The 20,895-nt window shown below is 36.9% G+C and overlaps 2 protein-coding genes across 4 annotated transcripts; one reads left to right on the top strand and one right to left on the bottom strand.

The window, feature by feature from the left end:
- Positions 1 to 11,241: 11,241 nt before the first annotated feature.
- On the bottom strand, positions 11,242 to 20,283 carry LOC139770160 (AMMECR1-like protein). 3 transcript variants are annotated; one of them, XM_071701923.1, is made up of 5 exons: positions 19,738 to 20,283; positions 17,035 to 17,145; positions 16,755 to 16,960; positions 16,536 to 16,654; positions 11,242 to 12,334 (listed from the first exon to the last, which is right to left on the bottom strand). In XM_071701923.1, exons 1-5 carry the CDS (start codon positions 19,773 to 19,775, stop codon positions 12,188 to 12,190), a joined length of 621 nt encoding a protein of 206 aa, XP_071558024.1. In that variant the 5' UTR covers positions 19,776 to 20,283; the 3' UTR covers positions 11,242 to 12,187. The 3 variants fall into 3 exon arrangements, with proteins under 3 accessions (XP_071558024.1, XP_071558022.1, XP_071558023.1); XM_071701921.1 differs by lacking the exon at positions 19,738 to 20,283 and adding an exon at positions 18,031 to 18,389; XM_071701922.1 differs by lacking the exons at positions 11,242 to 12,334; positions 19,738 to 20,283 and adding an exon at positions 18,031 to 18,389 and having other exon boundaries at positions 13,525 to 16,654.
- LOC139770161 (uncharacterized) lies at positions 12,328 to 13,439 on the top strand. Its single transcript, XM_071701924.1, has 4 exons — positions 12,328 to 12,494; positions 12,661 to 12,832; positions 12,925 to 13,053; positions 13,137 to 13,439. Exons 1-4 carry the CDS (start codon positions 12,358 to 12,360, stop codon positions 13,377 to 13,379), a joined length of 681 nt encoding a protein of 226 aa, XP_071558025.1. The 5' UTR covers positions 12,328 to 12,357; the 3' UTR covers positions 13,380 to 13,439.
- Positions 20,284 to 20,895: the final 612 nt, after the last annotated feature.

The following is a 20,895-nucleotide window of genomic DNA, read 5'->3' as shown; positions in this document are numbered from 1 at the left end:
ACTTTCAAATGTTCTGTTAAAAAAGCATTTCTGTATACATAAAAGGAAGAAAAATTGGTCCACATTAGTTCTGCTCAAAATTAATTAAAATATATATTATTATAACGTACATTTACGTGTATAGTAGAGAGCGAATTTCTTTTCTTCCCCTTTCCTTTCGTTTTTATTCTTTTTTTTTAAGTTTGATATTTAGTCACTTGCCAATCACACGTCGAATCGTACAACACAGAACTATGCCAAAAATTGCGGCGCAGTTCACAATTGGTCCTTTGTTCTTTCTTCCGTGTGCATTTCACTTGTTTTCACGGTACGAACATCTAAATTAAAAATCTACATTCAAAAGATTTCACTGTGTTTTCAGTCATTCATTCACGCGGAAAATTCGCTTGTCAAATCATCGAAAGATGAAAATCTCTAACCTTTCCATTTTAACCAATTAAAAAAAAATCTCTTTCACGAATCTCAAATTTCCCATCGTTTTAATTATCGATTCGTTATACGTTTTTTACGTTATCTATTTGAGAGATATAATATTATAAAAATGTTTGAGACTCACTTTTACATTTACCATTGACATTCTTGGTCCGTGATTATAAAAGGTGATTAAAAATGTATTAAAAATGGAACTTTCATAAAACTTTTCATTAATTGGTTTACAGCTCCAATTAATTTTTATCAAAATTTTGCTTGCAATCTATTTGTCCCATTTTTAATTATTGAAATTTATTATAAACGATTGTCTTTCACTTTTCGTTAAAACAAAGATCTGCTTGAAATTATTTGACTTCTCGATTCTTACAATCTACGTTTGTGTGTTTCAATATTGCATATCAAAATTTTGCTTGCAATCTATTTGTCCCATTTTTAATTATTAAAATTTATTATAAACGATTGTCTCTCACTTTTCGTTAAAACAAAGATCTGCTTGAAATTATTTGACTTCTCGATTCTTACAATCTACGTTTGTGTGTTTTAATATTGCATATATACGTATTAACTTTACGAAACTCTTTAGTTGTTTTTATTAAATAATTACACGCTATGCCTGAGATTTTCTATAAAAAGAGATTGATCTGAGATTCGTCAAGGAACTTCCTACTAATCATTTGAGCTACCATAACAATGAGGAAATAAACGTGAATTTGACATTTATTATCCGATTATCAAATTGCATGCGCAACCGAGTATGCCTCATTTTGTCTTTGAAACAAGATTTATGAAACCATTTTAATTATTCCGGCCTTTGAAGACTTTGCTCTGAGCTTGCAGAAAGCAGACAAGCAGGTAACCGACGATGTAATCTTGAAATCCTACAATTAATGAATCTCGAGCCTCGAGGTATAATACTAATAATGAATCCCACTAACAATAAGTACGAATGACCTTTTTCGAGCAAAAAAGGATTGAAAATTTACATTCTGCTTTTACTTGCATGCAGGATACCTAATTAAATTCATGAAAGCGGTCTCTAATCAATTTTTTAACTAAATGTTAATAGATAAATACCTACAAAGTGCCTTTAAGGGGCGAAAAATTTAAATACAAGACTACAAATAAATAAAAATTATTTAATAAATTTTGGTAATTTTTATTTTAAAATTTAATTATGAAAATAATTTAAATCAAGAATTTTAGTGGAAGAGTACGTGTTACTTAATGCTTTCTTTCTATAATGCAAATCGGATGAAACATCCTATTGATCTATATGAAAATTGGTGGGCTTATATAGCCTCGAAAGGATTCTGCAAAATTATTGACGTAAACAGTTCAAACATCTAATTATATCAAACATGATAATTTAGTAGAAGCATTGTGCTCGAGACGGTACTTGATAATAATTGCAATTAACTGTATAGTATAGGCATTATTATACAAATATATTCTTCACGATCTCTCAATATAAAAAGCAAATTCTGAAATTAAAAATGCGTCGCGCAATTGAGTAGTTATAAAATGTAAAACTGTGTCAATGTATAAAAATATTTAACCTTTCAAATACACACTTTAAATCTTCATTTTTTCCATTAGATCCTCTAGCGACTAAAAGTTTTAAACTCAGCACATGTTTCTGTAATTCCTGCCCACATTTAAAAATAGTTGTACAGATTTTCGTCGCATTTCAGGTTATAAAATATTAAATTTAATTTCTTTTTTTAAATTTTTTATAAAAACACACCGAAAAGGTTAAATAGACCAATCTGTTTCGTCATCCTTTAATCATCACTTACGAGATTGCGTGGATGTTTGTACTCTGAGCTTATATTTATTTTTGCGTGATGAGCGCAAAGTTCGGTAAACACACATTTTATCTAGTCTAAATGAAAACATGCCAAACGAAAATCCGATTCTATTGAAACTGTTGACTCCTTTTTAAAAGTATATATATTTATAGAAAATGCATTTATGTTTACCCAAATAAATTCATACTATGAATAAAATATGTTCGCGCGCGCGCACACACACACACACACACACACACACACACACACACACACACACACACACACACACACACACACACACACACACACACACACACACACACATTGCATTTCTAAATATTCTTTGGTGATTTATCCAATTTCTCGAATAATATAGATTCACAAATGTTGAGAAAAATGTCAAGCTCTGATAAAAAATTCTTGCGGTCACACGACAGTGACACGTAGTGCTAGCTTTTAATTACGTTAATGAGCAAAGTAGTAGTCGCATAAAATAGTTAAATTACTTTCGCCGCGGTAATAGTTAAATCGACGAGCATTAAAAAACCTCACGCAGGTCCGAGCGTTAATAACTTTCGGAACAAATCTCTTGAGATTCTTGCCTCTCGCGTCGGACTCAACTATTCGCTGTTTCTTGTACGAAATAACTTGCGCTCGTGATAAGTATAGCAACAAGCGTCCAGTTTGCCTTGTAGCGATAAATCAAGCATCCTCTGAGAAACTCATTAATTGTTTTTTTTTTCTTTTTCTCCCTGTGACCGGAGGAATAATCCTGAAATTTTAATAACGAGTCCGCCGGCTGGTGTCTCGTGTAATATCGTCCGACGTATTTTCGTTTCTCTCTTCCTTATTCGTTCGGAAACACCGACGGGAGACAGGAAACACGATTTCCTGACGCGCGAAAAAAAATTCGGAAAATAATTACAACACAAGCTCTGTGTCTTAGCGCGTTATCTTAACTTATATTAATTGTACGTGGTGGCAAGGTCAAGAATGCTATTTTTTATCGACACCCAACGCTGTCTCGCACGGCGTATTTTCTCGCTTTTACACGTGGGACACGAGCGAGACTATCAATTTCTTTAATTAATCACCAGGAAAATTGCGAGAGATTCTCCAGCGAGTGACATTTGAAAAAGCGTTTATATTGAGGAGACACTTTAAATCGGTGATTGAAAAATACGTGTCGCTGTTGTGTAAAATGAAATTACAAGGGGACATTGCAGAACGTATCGCTTCTTCTAATCTGGAAATCGAAATGAAAGAAGAAAAACCGATGCGCCGGATTGCAGCAAAACTCGCGCGATAAATCAGCGCGCAGTGAAATGCTTTAAAATCGATCCGACGCTTTCCCTCTCTCTACGGTTTACTTTAACTCCTTCGTGAACGAAGATGCATCGTATGTACCAACAATCTCGTTATATCCTCGTTAACATGGGATAAAAGACGATTAGCTGAAACGCACGCTTGTATTATCCTCACTCGTGATTGACATTACAATCCGTTTACTATAAAAGTTATAGTACCTTCAATCGAGACGAGGGAAAGAGAGATAGCTCAGATAGCGAATATACAAACAAAATTGCATTAAAAAATACTTATTCTGCATTATGCGCATGACACCACGTACAACGTGTAGCAAATGTAAATTTATATATAATATTTTTCCAGGGACGAATGTAGACAGAAGCAGATAAATTCCTATATTTGTTCAAAAATAAATCGCACAAGAGATGCAATGGTTTTCGCGCATGCCATTTAAAGCGCTATAATAGAGCGAACCGGTTGAAATTGAGTTTCCGTCGGTAGTTTTCACCACAGAATGACAGGACGGTGAAATGCATGTCGGCCAAACATACATGCGACGCCGTTGCTCGCGTTGCAACGCATCGTAGCTCCGTCCCTCCACGGGAATAATTCGATATTTACATATCGAATTACGTCGCGCGCGGAGTTCAGCGCGGAACGACGGCGACGTGCGCCGAAGAAGGTACGTGTTCATGGTGTCGCTCGTCGCTCATATTCAGCGACCACTCATCGCTGCGACAAGCGACACCATGAAATTGTACCTTTACACGAGCGACAGTCGAAGTCAGCGACATATGAAATCACGTAACTCGTTTGTCGCTGAATATGAGCGACAAGTGACACCATGAATACGTATGTACTACGTAAAAACAACGCGCGCGCGAATTTACAACGCAGGCGACTTGGGACGCGGCCTGACTCGTAACAGTGACCGAATTTAACATTGTTCGCCGCTATAACCGGACGAATAAACGCAGTTTTTTTTTGTAAAGGATCCTATCAACTAGTAAACTGCAGTACCCAGGATCTCAGCCCATAACCTGCATATAACATCTGATTTAAATTATACTTATTACATAACATAAGCGTATTGGAAGAACAGCTTAGCTCCAGAGTGAAAAGTATGGGAAAAAACTTTCAAAAGAAACATATTACATGACAATGCAGAGATGCAAATACGCACTCTATTTAAACAATATCCACCCCTTAATTGGGGGATCCTTCTTGTATAATTTCGAGTTCGTAGAATTCTTATAAATTCTTTTTACCTCCTCTTAAAAGAGGAATATGTGGGGTGATCGGGATCGAACTCATGATCCCTAGCATACTAATCTATCGCACTCATACTGAGCTACGAGACATCCCCCCAAATAGACGCAGTCGATTGAGTCGATGCAAATCTCTTATAAACGCGATTTCTCCCTCGAACCTCGAACGCTATCCCTAAAGTGACAGATTTTTCATCGACGTTGAGAGATGCCGGACGCTTGTCCAAAATGAATGTATTATTTAATTATTACATCATGATGTAGCCTGCGTGAAAATTAACGAAAGCAATTAATGACCCGGCTGATTTATTTTCATGTCCGAAATTCGCGTAATAAAATACACAATTAGATATCGAATAATGCTAATGCAATCAAAGGTAAATATTAACACGTACTTGAACATTTTTATGACATAAAATAGTTTTAAAACATTCATAGCAGCGATTAACGCTCTGAATAGTATGTCGCGAAAGATTCAAGCAAATATGAATGCATATCCGTTCGTATAAGATTCTTTGTACGCAACGTGCGTTTATAAATTAGCAAGTAAAACTCTCTCCGTCACATTTAATGTAATCTGGAAATGTTAAATTTTATATCTCCTTGCATTTAACTCGCTGGAGATCATCGAGAAGTCGCGCTAATTCGCGTAAAGTTCACAGTTGAAACCGCTCGTTCAACGAAGAGAAAATGTTGTCGCGCGTATACATATATAATTGATAGTAATGAACAATTCTATAAATTATATAATTAATAGCACACAATCAATTCTACAATAATAATGTATTTTGGAATAATCATTTCCTCGTTATCACGCTACAGTCGCGAAACTAATATTGCATGGACGGGGATGTGAAATAAACACGCAACGTGTTTCTCGGGGTTTCGTGTATCTAACGCGAAGCTGCGAGTAAAAAAAAAAGAAAACGCGACAAAGAAGTAGCTATGCTGCTTGCGTTGCCTGAATTACTTGATCATTTGATTAGCGTAATTAGATGACATCTCACCCTTCGCATACCCTGTCGCGTTCATTATCATATAATTATGGCGTAATTAATAACGCATCGCATGGAGAAGCAAGCAGTGCTGCAGGCAATGGTTTCTGCGGGTAGGATATTACAATGGTCCAGCGAATCAATCGTGGCGTGGTAATCGCCGCTATATGCTATTATCATTTGTTCAGACATAGTGCACTGATATTTACGTGTAGCTACACATAAATTTAATTAGATAACCCCTTTAATCAAATATAAATGAAATTTTATCAGTTTAATAACTATAAGATTTGAATCTCAGTCGAGTTTCTGATGTCAAAGGGTAAAATAAGAGTAAAATTGAGTAGATAAACGAGAAGCTATAAGGAATAAACTTAAAGATAAGGTTAAAAACGAGAGGGTTAAGACTTACATTAAAGTATCTAAAAAATATCAGTTATAAACGCGCGAGAGCAAAGTGGAAATTGTTAATAGTAGCCATAAATAGAGGCGCGATAAAGTCTCGAAGTAGGTATAAAATTGTTAAAAAAATTCCCCGCATATTTAAGCCTTAAAATATTTTCTGGCGTTAAGTAAATATTGCAAAGAAATTTGGAGTGTTTCAGTGTACGGACGGGAGTGAGTGACAAGAATTCAGAAGACATCACAGGATGACAGAGGGACTTGAAAACGTGCCGGAACAAGAATTAAAGATATTCCAGGACATATTATGTTCTGGAAGTACGGTGGACTATACGTCGTGGAAGAATGTCGGAACGTGCTTAGAGATGTCGCAGGCAAAATGCGGACAATCGTCAGATGCGATTTCAGCAAAGTTCATTTTCGTATTTATTTCTGCGCGACGCGTTTCGTAAAAAATTAACATTTTGCATAAGTAACGAGGGAGCGCCCTTGCGCTTGTTGGGAGCGGACATCATAACGCGGATATGCAAATATTGCTCGACTTCCTGACAGTATTCAACCGCCTTAACTGTTTGAAGTGCATCCAAGTGCCCGGGGGAACTTTCTTCATTCTCGTCGCGACGGCGCGGCGCGGCGCAGCGTCGTATTCGCAGCAGGTGGTTACTTCAACTTTGACTTATAATTCAAAAATTCATCCGCCCAACTTACTGTAACCCTATGCAATTTAAATGAGACACGAAGAGGCGTGAATTTAAATTCATATTTGACTGCCGTCGTCGCTTGCGCGAGTGCCGCAAAATATCTTTTCATTGAGATTTTTCCGAAGATGCGTGCCGACTGTCGGGATTTCGTAACGAACGATCGACCAGCCGTTGGAGCCATTTGTTGCCACATGATTCCGGACCAAATTTTATAAACGTATCTATTATTAAAAAAAGGCAGTATATTAAAAAAAAAAGAAATTACTTATTAAGTCATCATTTAAAATTTTAAATTCACTGTCTAAACATCCATGAAGTAAATATGGCGAGCTTGATAACGGATATATTTTTAAGCATCTGAAATTTGTTCTAGGAACATTTAAATCGCGCTCATTTATACCACTAATCAAAATATTTGACATGCATTTCGAGCTCGAAATACACAGTAATTATTCGGATGCGAGGGTCAAATTAATAGGCATAAAAATAATCGACCGATGGAATCTCAAGCAAGTGCCTGAGTATTTTATATAGAATCGCGATCATCACGAGCGTCAGTATATCCACTCGAACGCCTCCGCTACTAATGTCTGAATAAATATATCTGTCGCGGTAATGGCAATTAATCGATCTTCACGAACGATGTCGAAAGTGCTTCAGATCTGAGCAGAACGGATAGAGTGACGAATACCATCGGTGCTCATCTTCGTCTCGGATTACACACAAAGGCTTGTGGCTTAAAATATTCAAATTCCCTTATCAACATCTTATTTTGCAAAACAATTCTTTTTAATGTACATTATTGCGTCTTGCTTATACGATATCATTTTCTCTAGAGTAAATGCAAATTTGGGGGAAAAGTGACGCTCGTTTTCGCGAGGCACAGCGAAATTTCGTTTCGTAATATGGAAAAAAACGGCGACGAGGATAGCAAAATTAAGTAGTGCAATGCAATTGTATGTCAAGTAATATAATTGTATATTTTAAAAACGTAAAAGAACGATGATGCACGCGAAGCAAAAGCGCAGTAAAAGTTGTGGCAAAACCGTCGCTGTTACGGCATTTGACGCGGAAGCGTTCAAACTTCGTTGCATTGTTACGTTATCAACATGAAAATTCGCGTTTTAGTAATAAATTTATTTTGCTTGCCAAAAGCTAATCCCACGCCCATAAAAATTAACGAGTAAATAACACTATCACAACACGAAATCATAACGTTCAGTTTACATTGTTAAATAATATATTGAATTAATTGTTGAATCGAATATTCGGAATACATTGAATCGAATATTGATAATTTAAATGAAATTAAATATTGTTCGTAGATGAAATTGCTAGTTAATTTGCGTCGTTTGTTGCAGAACATGTCGACCGTCGACCAGGACATAACGAGATAAAAATCGATCCAGCCAAAGTAAGTATTGCCAAACTTTTACAATTGTTTCATATTTATTTCAATGTCCGCAAATAAATAAATGTTTTCGTATCAGCGTCGTTTCCGTTCGCGCTTTTCCAAGAACCCGCGGATTTCCGCGTGCAAAATTCCGACGCGCATTTCGCTTGAAATTGATGCCTATTGCAGAGATCACGAAACTCGAGAAACAGGCGAAAGAGGACGAGAGAGGGACGGAAGAGAGAAGGGGAGCGGAATTTAACGTCCCATCGAAAGGGTCGATTCGTCGAAAGGGGCGACGCGCTGATAACACGACCGTTGAATGAATACGACGGACGGGGCGGGAATCGCGCCCTCCACGATCGCCTTTATCGTACATTATACAAACTTTGCTCGTCGCCGCCGCCGCGGCCACCACCGCCGCCACCGCACCTAATCACCGAGTGATAAAACACACCGCAACGAACGCAGAATGGCCGCGCGGTGTCTCTCGCCCCGCGTTGCACCATACATGGCCATAAACGTCCGCTCGATACGCGCGGAGAATGCGTCAACGCGTTTACATTTCGTTGATGAAAGGCTTTTGCAGCGCCGAGCACACTCTGACGCTCGACCGATTTGTCGCAAATTTCCGCGAAGGCATTCGAACGTAATCGGATACACGTGGGCTGATCCTACGCCAAACATGTGGGATGAGATGATTAATCGTCTTTTACGAAAGATACATCCCGGAAAAAAAGATCTTTCTTTTTCCTTCCGGTTTATCACATGTCTTTAAATTTGATAAAAGACATATATTTCTGTGCGTACGTTATGAAACATTGATCTCGAGTAAATCGTCCAATTGTGAGTTTCATATACTTCTAATTGACGCAGTTTTTCGCGCAATGAGTTTGCAGTTGAGTAGCAGTTCTCAAGAAGGCGGTGGGATATTTATGAACTTGATGCAAAAAAAAGTAAAAATTAATACTTGTAAGTAATTTAATCATTCTGTCAAGAGAAGCCAAATTATTTATTTTCTTTAATGTTTTTTTCTTTTACTTTATATTTTGACTTCATAATTATATTATATGTTTAATAGAAAGATATTTCGCAGCCAGTAAAAGGTCGTAAAAATCATTGTTAATATGTGACAAATAAAATTGGACATATCCAAAGTTATGCAGCGATAACTGTCATTTTGTTGCTGTCCAGAATAAAGATACGTACATCATTTTTAATATAAACATAGTTTATGATATTAAATTATGTTATGTTTGATGGAGCAGAGCAAGTATAAAAATTTAAAGGTTCTTTCCTTTCATCTCTTTATGTATCTCAATATTATAGGTGATTTTTGGAGTTTTAACAAAATTTTGTTGATATCTCGCCACGTGGAACCGCGGGCTTTATCTGTATACAGGGATTTATGCCTTTGTAAGGCACACATCACGTTACAAAGGACATGTCCGTCGACAGCACACGCGTGCGACTGTGGAGGCCGCATCTTGTTACCAATTCACATGACATAATGTTTCACAGCAAAATCGAGTTCGGCATCGCATGCGTAATTCGTCGTGACAAAATCGTACTCGAGATTCAAAGCTAACTCGACACGGGCCTCATCTTGCGTGGACGTTTAAATTGCAGCAATGCACTCGCGACCGTATCTGTTGGGCGTGTAATCTTAACACATCTCATGATTTTACAATCTTATAATTACCCACTCGTGACTCAGGCAATTACACACAAAAAATGTCAAGAAACATAAACATTTTTTCTTAAAGCTAAAACTTTTGATAGATCTTTTCCTTTATTAAATTGTCGAATATAATGTGTGAGTTTCAAGCAATTTAAATAAAGGAAGTTTTGCATTAATCGAACTTCTAGATAACTAGAGATAGTGAAGTTTTATCATTAAAAAATGTGTTAAGTGCAAGTAAACTTTTAATTCGAGGTTCAGTCAACAAGATACTTGAGAATTTAATTTGCAATGATTTATAGCTTGGCTTAAAACTCTGCGTGACGAAAAGTAAAATCCAATAAATTTGACAAAAAAAAAACATAAAAATACATAAAAATATTGGAATTAATGTCTATCCCTAATTAAAAATTCTAAAATTCCATTCAAAACGTATTTCGACAAAAATAGAGTATATGTAGACTTAGCAAAATCGATAACAATAAACATGTAGCTGAAATACTCATGCAAGTGCTTCCTAATTGTGATACAGAGAACAACGTTATCACTAACTGGTACAAATAAATTATCCAATAATGATATTACCGACTGTAGTACCATTAGCTCAAGAGATAGCTTCCCAGGTAACACATGTTGCTTTCATTATTCGTTATATATATTTGAACGTATGTAACGTTCCATGAGCGTTTGTAAGACATTTCGAAAACGTTTCTAAACGATACGTATTCCCTGGTTATTGTTGTCATCATTGTCATAACTTTTTCGTTCTCTTCTCTTTCAGACTATTATATACATACTATACCTTTGTCTTCTTCTAAAAACTAAATGTCACTTATAAGCGGTTATATAAGACCGCTTTACACAACTTATAGATTATAGAATATTTGCAATTAAATCCGCGACAGAATAGTGCAATTGTATATAATCGTGCAATACTGAAATTATATATGTTTAAAGTTAGATAATTGTCAGTTAAACATATTAATAATAACAATAAAATGAAAAGTTTCTATTATTATACTATTGTGCACAACAGATTTCTTTAATACATACTATTCTTTATTCTTAATTAGCGCAACTTTCTGATATAATTACTTTCATACAAACTAGAATAATATTTTATAAAATAATTTTGTCTGTAACACGAACGTTATTTGCAATTTCTATTTTTATTAAAATAACATACTTTTTTAATATAAATACTTAACTTTGTAATTACAGACTAGTTTGTTATGAAATATAATTATATAAGTGAAAAAAATAAGTCCAAATAATATAACGATCTTCTCATTTATTGGATATAATAACTCAGGCAGCAGCGTTACGTGATTTTTACGTGAGTTTTTGGTCAGTCGATCGTTACGTCAATTGTCCTTTTATAATCACGTAATAATGACGTCAAAATGTCAGGAATAAGTCACAGACCGATGACGATATTTCAAGACGTTAAAAAGACGTTTATGATATTTTTGGCCTTTTAGTTGGACGTTTTAATGACGTTTTAATAACGTCTTAATAACGTAGAGGATTGTGAAAATCAAAATTTTTTATATGCAAAATTATAATTAACTAAGAAACGAGAATTGTTGTAAAATACACACACATTTTATGTTTTGCGTTTATTTAATTATTATCAGTCTTCAAAAATAAAGATACTAACATAAGATAAGGTTACATTAACGTTACATCAATCCAAAAATATATATATGTATATGTATATCTATAAGTATATATGTATATATATACTTTATTATAAAAGTGTGAGACTCCACGATACAACTGATACAAGTTGTGCAATTCCCGTTATTTATATATTGTCCTTTTATTTATACTATACTTTTCGTTATATTTTAAATACGAGCAAAGGATTTCTATCGGATGATGCAAAAATTCTTTTAATTTGAAAATGATCTATTTGAAACGTATTATAAACGTCTTTAAATTGACGTTGTTATTACGTTAGAATTCGCGTCTTAAACGTCAGTTGGATATACATAGCTCTAACTCGACTTATAATATTTTGTTAACATAGGCAAAATTATCCTTTTTTTTTTACTTTTGTTTTGTTTGATATATAGAAAAAAATTAGAATAGATATATTAAGTATTAAGTTAAAAATTTCGATATAAGCAATTATGCGCGTTGAATTAATTACTGATTAAGTTGATTCGAGTTTGGTCGAGTACGAGCGAACAAATCTATTGCGTAACTCTTACGTTATAACGTGTAGTATGCAGTATATATAAGTCTGTGTGGTGTGTAGTGTAGTGCGGAGTGTGCGGCTGCGGATACTGCGGATAAGCCGGGATAACCAAAGTTGTGACTTGTGGTGAGCACGTTGCCGCGCGTCAGTATCGCGAAGTCCTGAAAGATCATAAAAAAAAAAAATGGATATATCGCGGTCACCGCAATACATAATCCGTGATGCACAGCAGCAGGATACATTGAAAAATATTGCGCCGAGATACGAGGCTATAGCGGAACAGTATCGTATCATCAGGAGTTGGAGACCACGCAGCGACGTGTAACATAACCCCATTACGTTACTCTCTATTTAAAAGCCGTGCCACTCGGCACACCCCGGCGTACGCGTTCGTGCGAACGCTTCGGACGATTCTATTTTGTCGCTCGTAAAATTTCCCTCACAAAAAATGACATGACACCTGATAAAAACGGTAAATTTCATCTAGATGGCCGTTGACAACCGGACGCGCTATCCTGGTCAGCGTGGCGTCGCTCACCGGTGCGTACATTAATCATCGGTTCAGGGCGAAGCTAAAGCTCCGGGATTACGGGACTCTCCCTACGATGTTAGGTCTCGCGGTAACGCCGGCTTTAGCGACAGGTCTCTCTCATACAGAGGTATTGGCGAGTGAGAACCAATTGAGTTGGATTGAGTTTGATTGAGCAACCCGAACAAGAAGATAATACAAAGTACTGTGCATATTTTTCAGTTTATCCTGAACAAACTGTTGTCATTAGAAATATCTTGTCCTTTGTGCTTGGAAACTAGATCTGCCTTGGCGCAAACTTGTACCGGGCTGTTTCTGCCACTGATAATGGCACCGGTTGCAAACTTCCAAGTAAGAACTTGACTTTTTTTTCACGTTACTGTCATATTCTTTCCAATCTGTTTATTACGCTACTTATTATATTGGACTCGTAGATCACTGCTGGCAGTGGAGTATACAATGTGCCGCACGTAACTGACGTAAGAAAAACATTTAGCACTATCCTGTCAGCCTATCAGCCGTTGTTCCCCAAAATTGCAATGATTTTCGTTTTTCAAGCACTGCTAGCTGGTTTTATAACGTATTTAGAAATCAGATCTTTCCTTCGCATTATAGATATACAGTATCTAATGCAAGAAGAAAAGAAGCAAAAGTTGAAACAAAACGATATTCTTTAAGTTTTGTGTATAATATCGTTATATATAACTATAGCAAAATATATAAAATTGAAGAAATAATCATCGATGTAGATTTTACTCCATTTTATATTAGATCAGCATTTAATAATATTGTAAGGACAACGAAAGGATCGTAGTATGTATATATATTTCATAGAATATAAAATGTATTTTTATTTTATCATTGACATAATATTATAAGATGTCTATTTATAATCATTCACTGATATATTCTCGTTTTTATTAAGACAACTATGTGTCTCGTACATATCTACTTCCTTTTCTCGAAATTAATCCAATATCTAGGCACCATGATTTGTTACAGTAATAAACGCTTTCCAACTGTTTAAAAAGATTGCTGCTTTTCAAATATTGATGATACATACGACTTTTCCGATTCAAGAGAATTTTCCCATACAATGTTGACTCTTCCGCTTTATTTAATATAAAGTTTAACTTATACAATATCGAGTCAAACGTATGTATTGTTTCATATTGTTAAATGTAATACGAATTTACTTATAGGCTCAAGTAAAATAGCAAATTCGATATTTTCGATTACTCCGATTAGATACATATTTCATCATGGAAATCTGGAAATATTTGACATAAACTTCCAATATTTAATAGACGAGAATTACGATCGAAGTCAAATTACGCTTATCCCTCTATTATGTTAAACGAACTACTTGAACATCATATTATTAAATTTGGGAACTTCTTGAATTTCTACCCCAGCTTGTATTCACAAACGAAAATGTAGCATCCCTATTTTACATGCCTATGTTAAATTTTCTAGATATTTCAATCAGAAAAAAAGGAATCTTTTCGTATGATTTGGTTTCCAAAGTCAAATTGGGCACAGGTGACCGCAGTTTTGATTTGCCAACTACTCTAGAGTTAAGTATATTACTGGCAGTTTACTGGACGCGTTATACAGGGGCCCGAGTAGCAAGGAGATCCCAGGAACTATGTGTATGCGATAAGAATATATAAAAGATAACACCAGATGCGGACGCATCAATTCAACCAAAGTACAACAATGTGATCTGTTTACTCTCTTTCGGTAGGAGTAGGATTTGTATAATACCTACAGCAATGATTATGTTGGCAGTGAATGAACTCAGCTATCATATAGCCGTGGAATCTAAGAAGCAAGACAGTTTAATATAAAATATGCCTGAACTTCTATTTATATGTGACAATGTTGTTAAACATACCGCGCATTTAAGGTACACTGACAGAGATTTTCCGGTATATCGTTTCCTGTGCCATTTCATCAAATGCACGTAATTCATAACTCAATTGCATACATCTACAGCACATACAACTGCATTTTTGCTCTTTTCCATATTATCTTTATCTACTTTTAAGTGGGAAAAGATTTTATCTGATGTCATTATAATGAATGAGTCATTACCATGATTTGCACAGCAATCAACATCACAATGAGATCGTCATTTTTGTTTTAATGTCTTAAATCTATATATTGTGTCTATATATTGTATCTAATATTTTTTTTTGTTAGTTGTGGTATAGTCCATTGCTTATTTACAGTAGAGGTCCCATTCTAAAATTCATCTACTGATGTAAATTAAAACAAATCATAATAGTTTTTATTAGATATTGTGACAAATTTGCATCAAGATAGAAATTTAAAAATAAACAATAATTTTATTAAAGTAATTAGTAGCGAGAATCCTTTGCTGTAATAAAACTTTGGACTGTAATCTAAGCTTGCCTCAAACTTCATTGTAGGAATGGTATAAATATGCAACATTAAAAATTTACAAAATATCTTCATGTCACTTTTGTGTTTCATTGTGCAACAATCTGCATATATTAATGAAAACAGATAAGAGAGAAATCAATATTCATAAATAAATCGCAGTACAAGACGACATATAACAATTTAAGAAAAATTTTCATTTATACCATTGATGCAAAGAAATTCTGTTCAGATGTTATAGTGTTATTACGTGTCAGATATTACGCAAATATGAATAATTAACGATTATATTAGATCTTAAAAAGAAAATAATAATTTTATGCGTTCTACATGACAGTGCATTCATACTTTACAGAATGCCCCAATTAAATTTTTTCTCGACTGTTAAGAAAATCAAAGTATTTCATTGCTCGCATACATTTGTTCGCTGATAATTTTTATCTACTTTCACGAGCAACGTCAACAGGCGACCATGACGAATTTGTGCATTATCGAATGTGGATGGACTAATATAGTCACAATTAATTATACAGACAGTATTATGTATTCGAAAATTCTTCGCGTCCCTCCTTTCACAAATACTAATGAGTGTCTAATGTCCTAGCATGATGGCATAATGGCAAAGCTAATCGTATAGTATTTACATTTTATCATAACGATCAATGGCTAGTCAAATGTTCGACAGCAAACTGAACTTGCATTGTTACTCGCAAATAGATTATTTTTGTTTTCAGTTCAAATTTAACAATCATAAAATTGTACAATACGAGAACAAGAGTCTATCATATACAAATGTCTCTATGCCGATAATATTATTTAACCTTACAACAAATGTTTTGGAAGAACATTGCCACCATACTCAAGATTGTATTTTTCCGCATTTCTTTTCACAGACGAATAAATCGCACAAGAACCGATAATGAGAGAAAGAGAGAAAAAAATAGAGACAATAAATGCTTGCTTAATCAAAATATATAATAGGCACCAATTCAAGCAATAGAAGATAGTACATAAGAGCCGCCTTTAATATTATATTCTTTTATGCATTTAATTCATTTCTCTGCATTACAAAAGTTTGTAAAGAATAACGATACAGCGTACTGAAGGATGCGGTACGCATAATTCCATCAAAACGGTGGATAGTTTTGCATAGGTACCACAACCGGAGGAATTGGTGGCAGCGGAAGTGTGTGCATGAATGTGGGGTGATTCGGCTGAACCATAACTAACGTATGTTGTTGATTGGCCATGAAAGAGTTGTATTGAGTGGTACTATATTGTGGATACGACGCGTTAACTGTGTCCGAGATATTTTTGTAACAAAACGTGCCTGGCGTTTGGCAAGGTAGGGGCCCCTGGATAGGACCCCAAGCCAGCTGCTAGCATCGTCGGTTATGCCAATGTGTCATGTAGTCTTGATAGCTTACAGTAATCTTCTCGCTCTGGTATCGCGTCAGCTTCACACTGCGTCTAATATCCGGTGTAACTAAGCCCTTGTAGCCACCCTTATGTAATAGCGAGTCTATGGTTTGTATCTGGTCCCAACCTATTTAAAAAAATATTGATTTAATGGATGAAAGCACACATTTAAGAAACATGACGAACAATGAACTTTCCAACGATCCACAGCGAACATACATATTTACCTTGTTCAGTCGCAACATCAGGTAAGTAAGTAGCAGTTCTCTTGTTGCCTTTTTCATTATGGAATTCTATGCGAATCCCATGGACTCCTATCTCCCAATCTAAGTAGTCCACGCCGTCTTCAAAATGCCGCAATATAGAAACGCTTACATGTAAACGTGGAAGTTCCTCTCGTGTTATAGGATTGAACCGTGAATCCTTGAAAGCACTACGAAACACAATCGGTCATTTAAAAGCGTAATCTAAAATTCTGGCCTGGCCGATTTAGAGAAAACATGTTACCTGGTAGTAGCATATTCCCTAAGTCCTGCATGTAAGTGCATGGCATTGAATGTACCAATACAGCCGCGTAGTCGCATATCCTTTCCGATAGTCCATGTTACAAACAAGGGACTGGAAAGACACGGAGAAGATGCGTTAACGAGATCACAGGCCTCAAACCGAACATTATTTCATTTTTGTGAGAGAGCCTGTGCTATAACTAAGTTCTCAACAATCTTAATTACGCAAGTACAGAAAATTGTTAAATAAGCAGGCTCTTCTTAAATCAATATTTAAAAGGTGTTTATATCATCTCTACAGTAAACAGTTTGCGTAAACATTAAAATGCATTAAACTAATGATCAATAATCATCTTCTAAACAAGAAGAGTAAAATAGAGCAGGAGTGAAACCTATGGGAATCGTGATATCAATCTCTATTGAAGATCTTATTGTAAGGGAGCTGGGAAACGTAAAGAAAAACAAATTCTAAAAACGTTTATATGTCAATAAATTATTCAGAAGCAAAACGCTGGCATCTCGCGGAATAACCTCGGTGGAAAGTCAGCAGCACGATAACTAGACGGAGCAGAAGGCTCCGAAAATATAAGACGCGTCCTTCAGGAGCGGGAGACGCATGCCGAGTACCGACGACACCGACGTTCTCGTCGTCTTTCCTCCCTGCCCCCCCCCCCCCCCGCTCCTCTATTCCGCGACAACGATAGTTGAAGACAAAAGCAGTGGCGATTTCAACAAAGAGACGCACTGGCGTGGGTGGTGGGAGAAAAAGGAGAGCGATGGAGAGAAAAAAAAAAGGTGGCACGATGCAGGAGGCCGAGAGGGAGGCGGGGCAGGGAGGTGGAGCGATGAAGGCGCGCGTGAGAGAGAAAGATACGGCACGCGACGCATAGTCGGGGGACAGGGTGGGACAGGGAGGAAGGGATACGTTGGACGCTGAGCGCCGAGGTGACTATTGTGACTAGCTCAGTTAGCTCGGTACGATGTCTCCAACACTCACAATGCTTCGTTGCTGAAGTTGGGCGGTTTTGGTGGGTCGAGTTGGTGGAGCTGGCAGTAGAGGACGTCGAAGCAGTAGAAGCCCATCTCGGGCTGAACGATCGGCGTATTACGTATACGCGTGCCGTTCGACAGCATCGCTGTGCCGTTGCATGGTACGCTCGCGGAATTGTTGAGCTTCTGCTTTTTCGTACCGCAACAGCCGGCAGCCATGTTACCGTCTCAACCGCCGCCGTCGTCGTCGCCGTTGACCACTGCGACCCGCACTCCGGACACGAACGGTCTACGACCCGTATACGTCTCAACACTCGTCCGACCGTCGCGGCCGCCGCCGTCGTCGTCCTCGTCGCTGCCGCCGTTGTCCTCCTCTTCGTTGCCGTAGCGTGCCGTGTCGCGCGCGCGCCCCGCCAGGTGGCGCGGCGCGCGCTAAAACAGCTGTTTCATCACCCGCCATTTTCGCCGTCCCGTCTTTCCGTCGTCCTTTTCGCGCCCCCACGTCTTCTTCGCGCCTCCAATACGATCGACCGGCGTCGGTGCGACATTCGTTTATTCGCTCATCCGCAATTCCGCGAGTCCCTTCCGCGCGAAGCGGTCACTGACATGCGAGGCGCCTTTGTGTAAAAATTCATTTATCGCGCCTTTTCCTCTCCAGAAAGAAAAACTTAAGTTTTAAAGTTTCGCGAACTTGACGTTTTAAAATCGGAAACCAGGAATATGAAAAAAATTAGATGATTCTCAAATGGGTAACAATTTCGAAAATAATAAGATAAAATAATGTGATGTAATAAATGAAATAAAAAATTTGATTTTTTAAATACAGTATATATTCGCACAAATACGTATAGTTTATTACAAATTCCATAAATCAGAAAAATATTTTCCAGTTATTATTCGAAATTATTATTCGAAATAATTCCAGAAGATACAAAATCTACTATAAACTATAACAGAGCTATTTACTCATATAATAGTATTGCTATATAAAATAATTTATCTATGATCTTATAAACACAATATTATTTTTAAGTTAAGTTAGAGTTCAATTTTTCTATCTTTTTTAAACTTAAACCTGCGATCCAAATAAGAAACATTTACTTCGCCAGAGAACAATAAACAATTGAGAATTCTAATCGACTCGACTGGCTATCATCGTCATGACAATACGACCATTGATTTTGGTCAGATTATTGTCAAGACTTTTCAGACCATGGGTTTTGATCTTTCTAAATTGATGTAATTTTTTATGCTTATATATAAGCATTCTATTTAAATAATTAATAATTATTACGAAAAAAACCCCTGGCTGAGGTAATATTTTTCACAATAATTATTTTAATTATTTGCATGTGCGTTAATATTACAAAGTATTTTATAATCTGACGTACCAATAAAAAAAAATTCCGATTTTTTTTGTATCGATTGTATCCCGATTTTTTTAAGTCGACATCTCGAAATTGGCTGATCAAGAGTTGGTCACCCTATAGTTACGACGGAGATAATCAGGTTTTAAACTTTTAACTGTTTAAAAATATGCACGGAAAACAATCGGTATCTTCCATCGGTTTTAATCCAGCGAATTTAATCTTACGAATTTATAGGAGACCAGCGTTCCGAGCAAGTGAAAGCGACAAGCTCGCGCGAGCGAACGTCTTAATTCGTATTTTTTTTTCTATTTTTCCCCGCATCCATACGCCGCGCGATCACTTACCGCGACAGCTGCGAGGAGACGTCGATCCCATCACGCATCCCCAATCCCCATTCCCCAGTCGCGTCTACGAGGGTGGAAGCGACGGTACCACGCAACTACGCCGCACATGGAGCGTAGCGAGCCGGCGTGAAAGAACGCGAACGAACTACGCCGTTGTTGGAAAACGACGCGCAATGAGACGCGCGATCCCTCTCGGCTTCGCGATTTCTCGCGCGAGACGAGATAAACTCATCGGGGGAGAAAAACGTACACCGATCGTCGAGATCTCATCCGGAACGCGCAATATGTCGACGCCCGTGGCGAACAAGAGACCGCAGCGGTCAAAGGGGATTCACTGTCAATATCCCGGTACGGATAATTGTCACGGCACGTAACTGCAGAGACGACGTGGTCGCCCTGTGCGCGCCTCGTCTACATATGTGGAAAACGCGTTGAGTTGTGTGAGATTCGATGCCGCGGCTGATACGCGCGTCTGCGACGCGACGCGGCTCCGTGCTCCGATCAGTCTGAAGTAGTTCGACTACTCCGACTGTGCGTCGCGACGCCGGTCGCGTCGCACTCGCGCGCGCGATACTATGGCGCCATCTCACAGACGTTCCATTGCATAATAAAAAAAATATATATATATATAAATGCAAGAGAGAGAGAGAGAGAGAGAGAGAGAGAGACTTTGCAACATATAAATAGAATGTAATATAAAGCCCACTTTTAGACATCTTTTAGATTTTAGACGATTCTATCCTGAAATCGAAACCTTATCGCGTCATCAAAGCACCATTTGCGTGCAACTTATTTCGTATATATAGTTATATTTCGAAAACCTACCGTTTAGAATAAAAAATCGCTTTATTACTTTTAAGTAATAAAAGTCTTTGCGATTTTTTTAGTTTTTCGTGACTGTTTTGTAGCAGACTTTCTTGTTATAATATTTTGATTTGCGAATTTCGGGGACACTCTGTGTATACATATACATATATGTATACAGTACAATCTCGCTAATCCGGCACTATTAAAAACCAGGTTGTACCGGACTAATAGATTGTAAATTCAGAAGTTTCAAAATACCCAAATATTTTATTTACCTCTTATATTCCTTACATTTCAATAGTCCGGCAAATCCATTAATCCAGCACAACCTGGTTTTTAATAGTGCCTGAT

The sequence above is a fragment of the Temnothorax nylanderi genome, unplaced genomic scaffold, assembly GCF_030848795.1.
Source record: "Temnothorax nylanderi isolate EJ_2023f unplaced genomic scaffold, tnyl_v1.0 TNYL_tig0027_pilon, whole genome shotgun sequence".
NCBI lineage: Eukaryota > Metazoa > Arthropoda > Insecta > Hymenoptera > Formicidae > Temnothorax > Temnothorax nylanderi.
The sequence above is the reverse complement of the archived record's forward strand: the minus strand, read 5'-3'. Positions and strand labels throughout refer to the sequence as shown.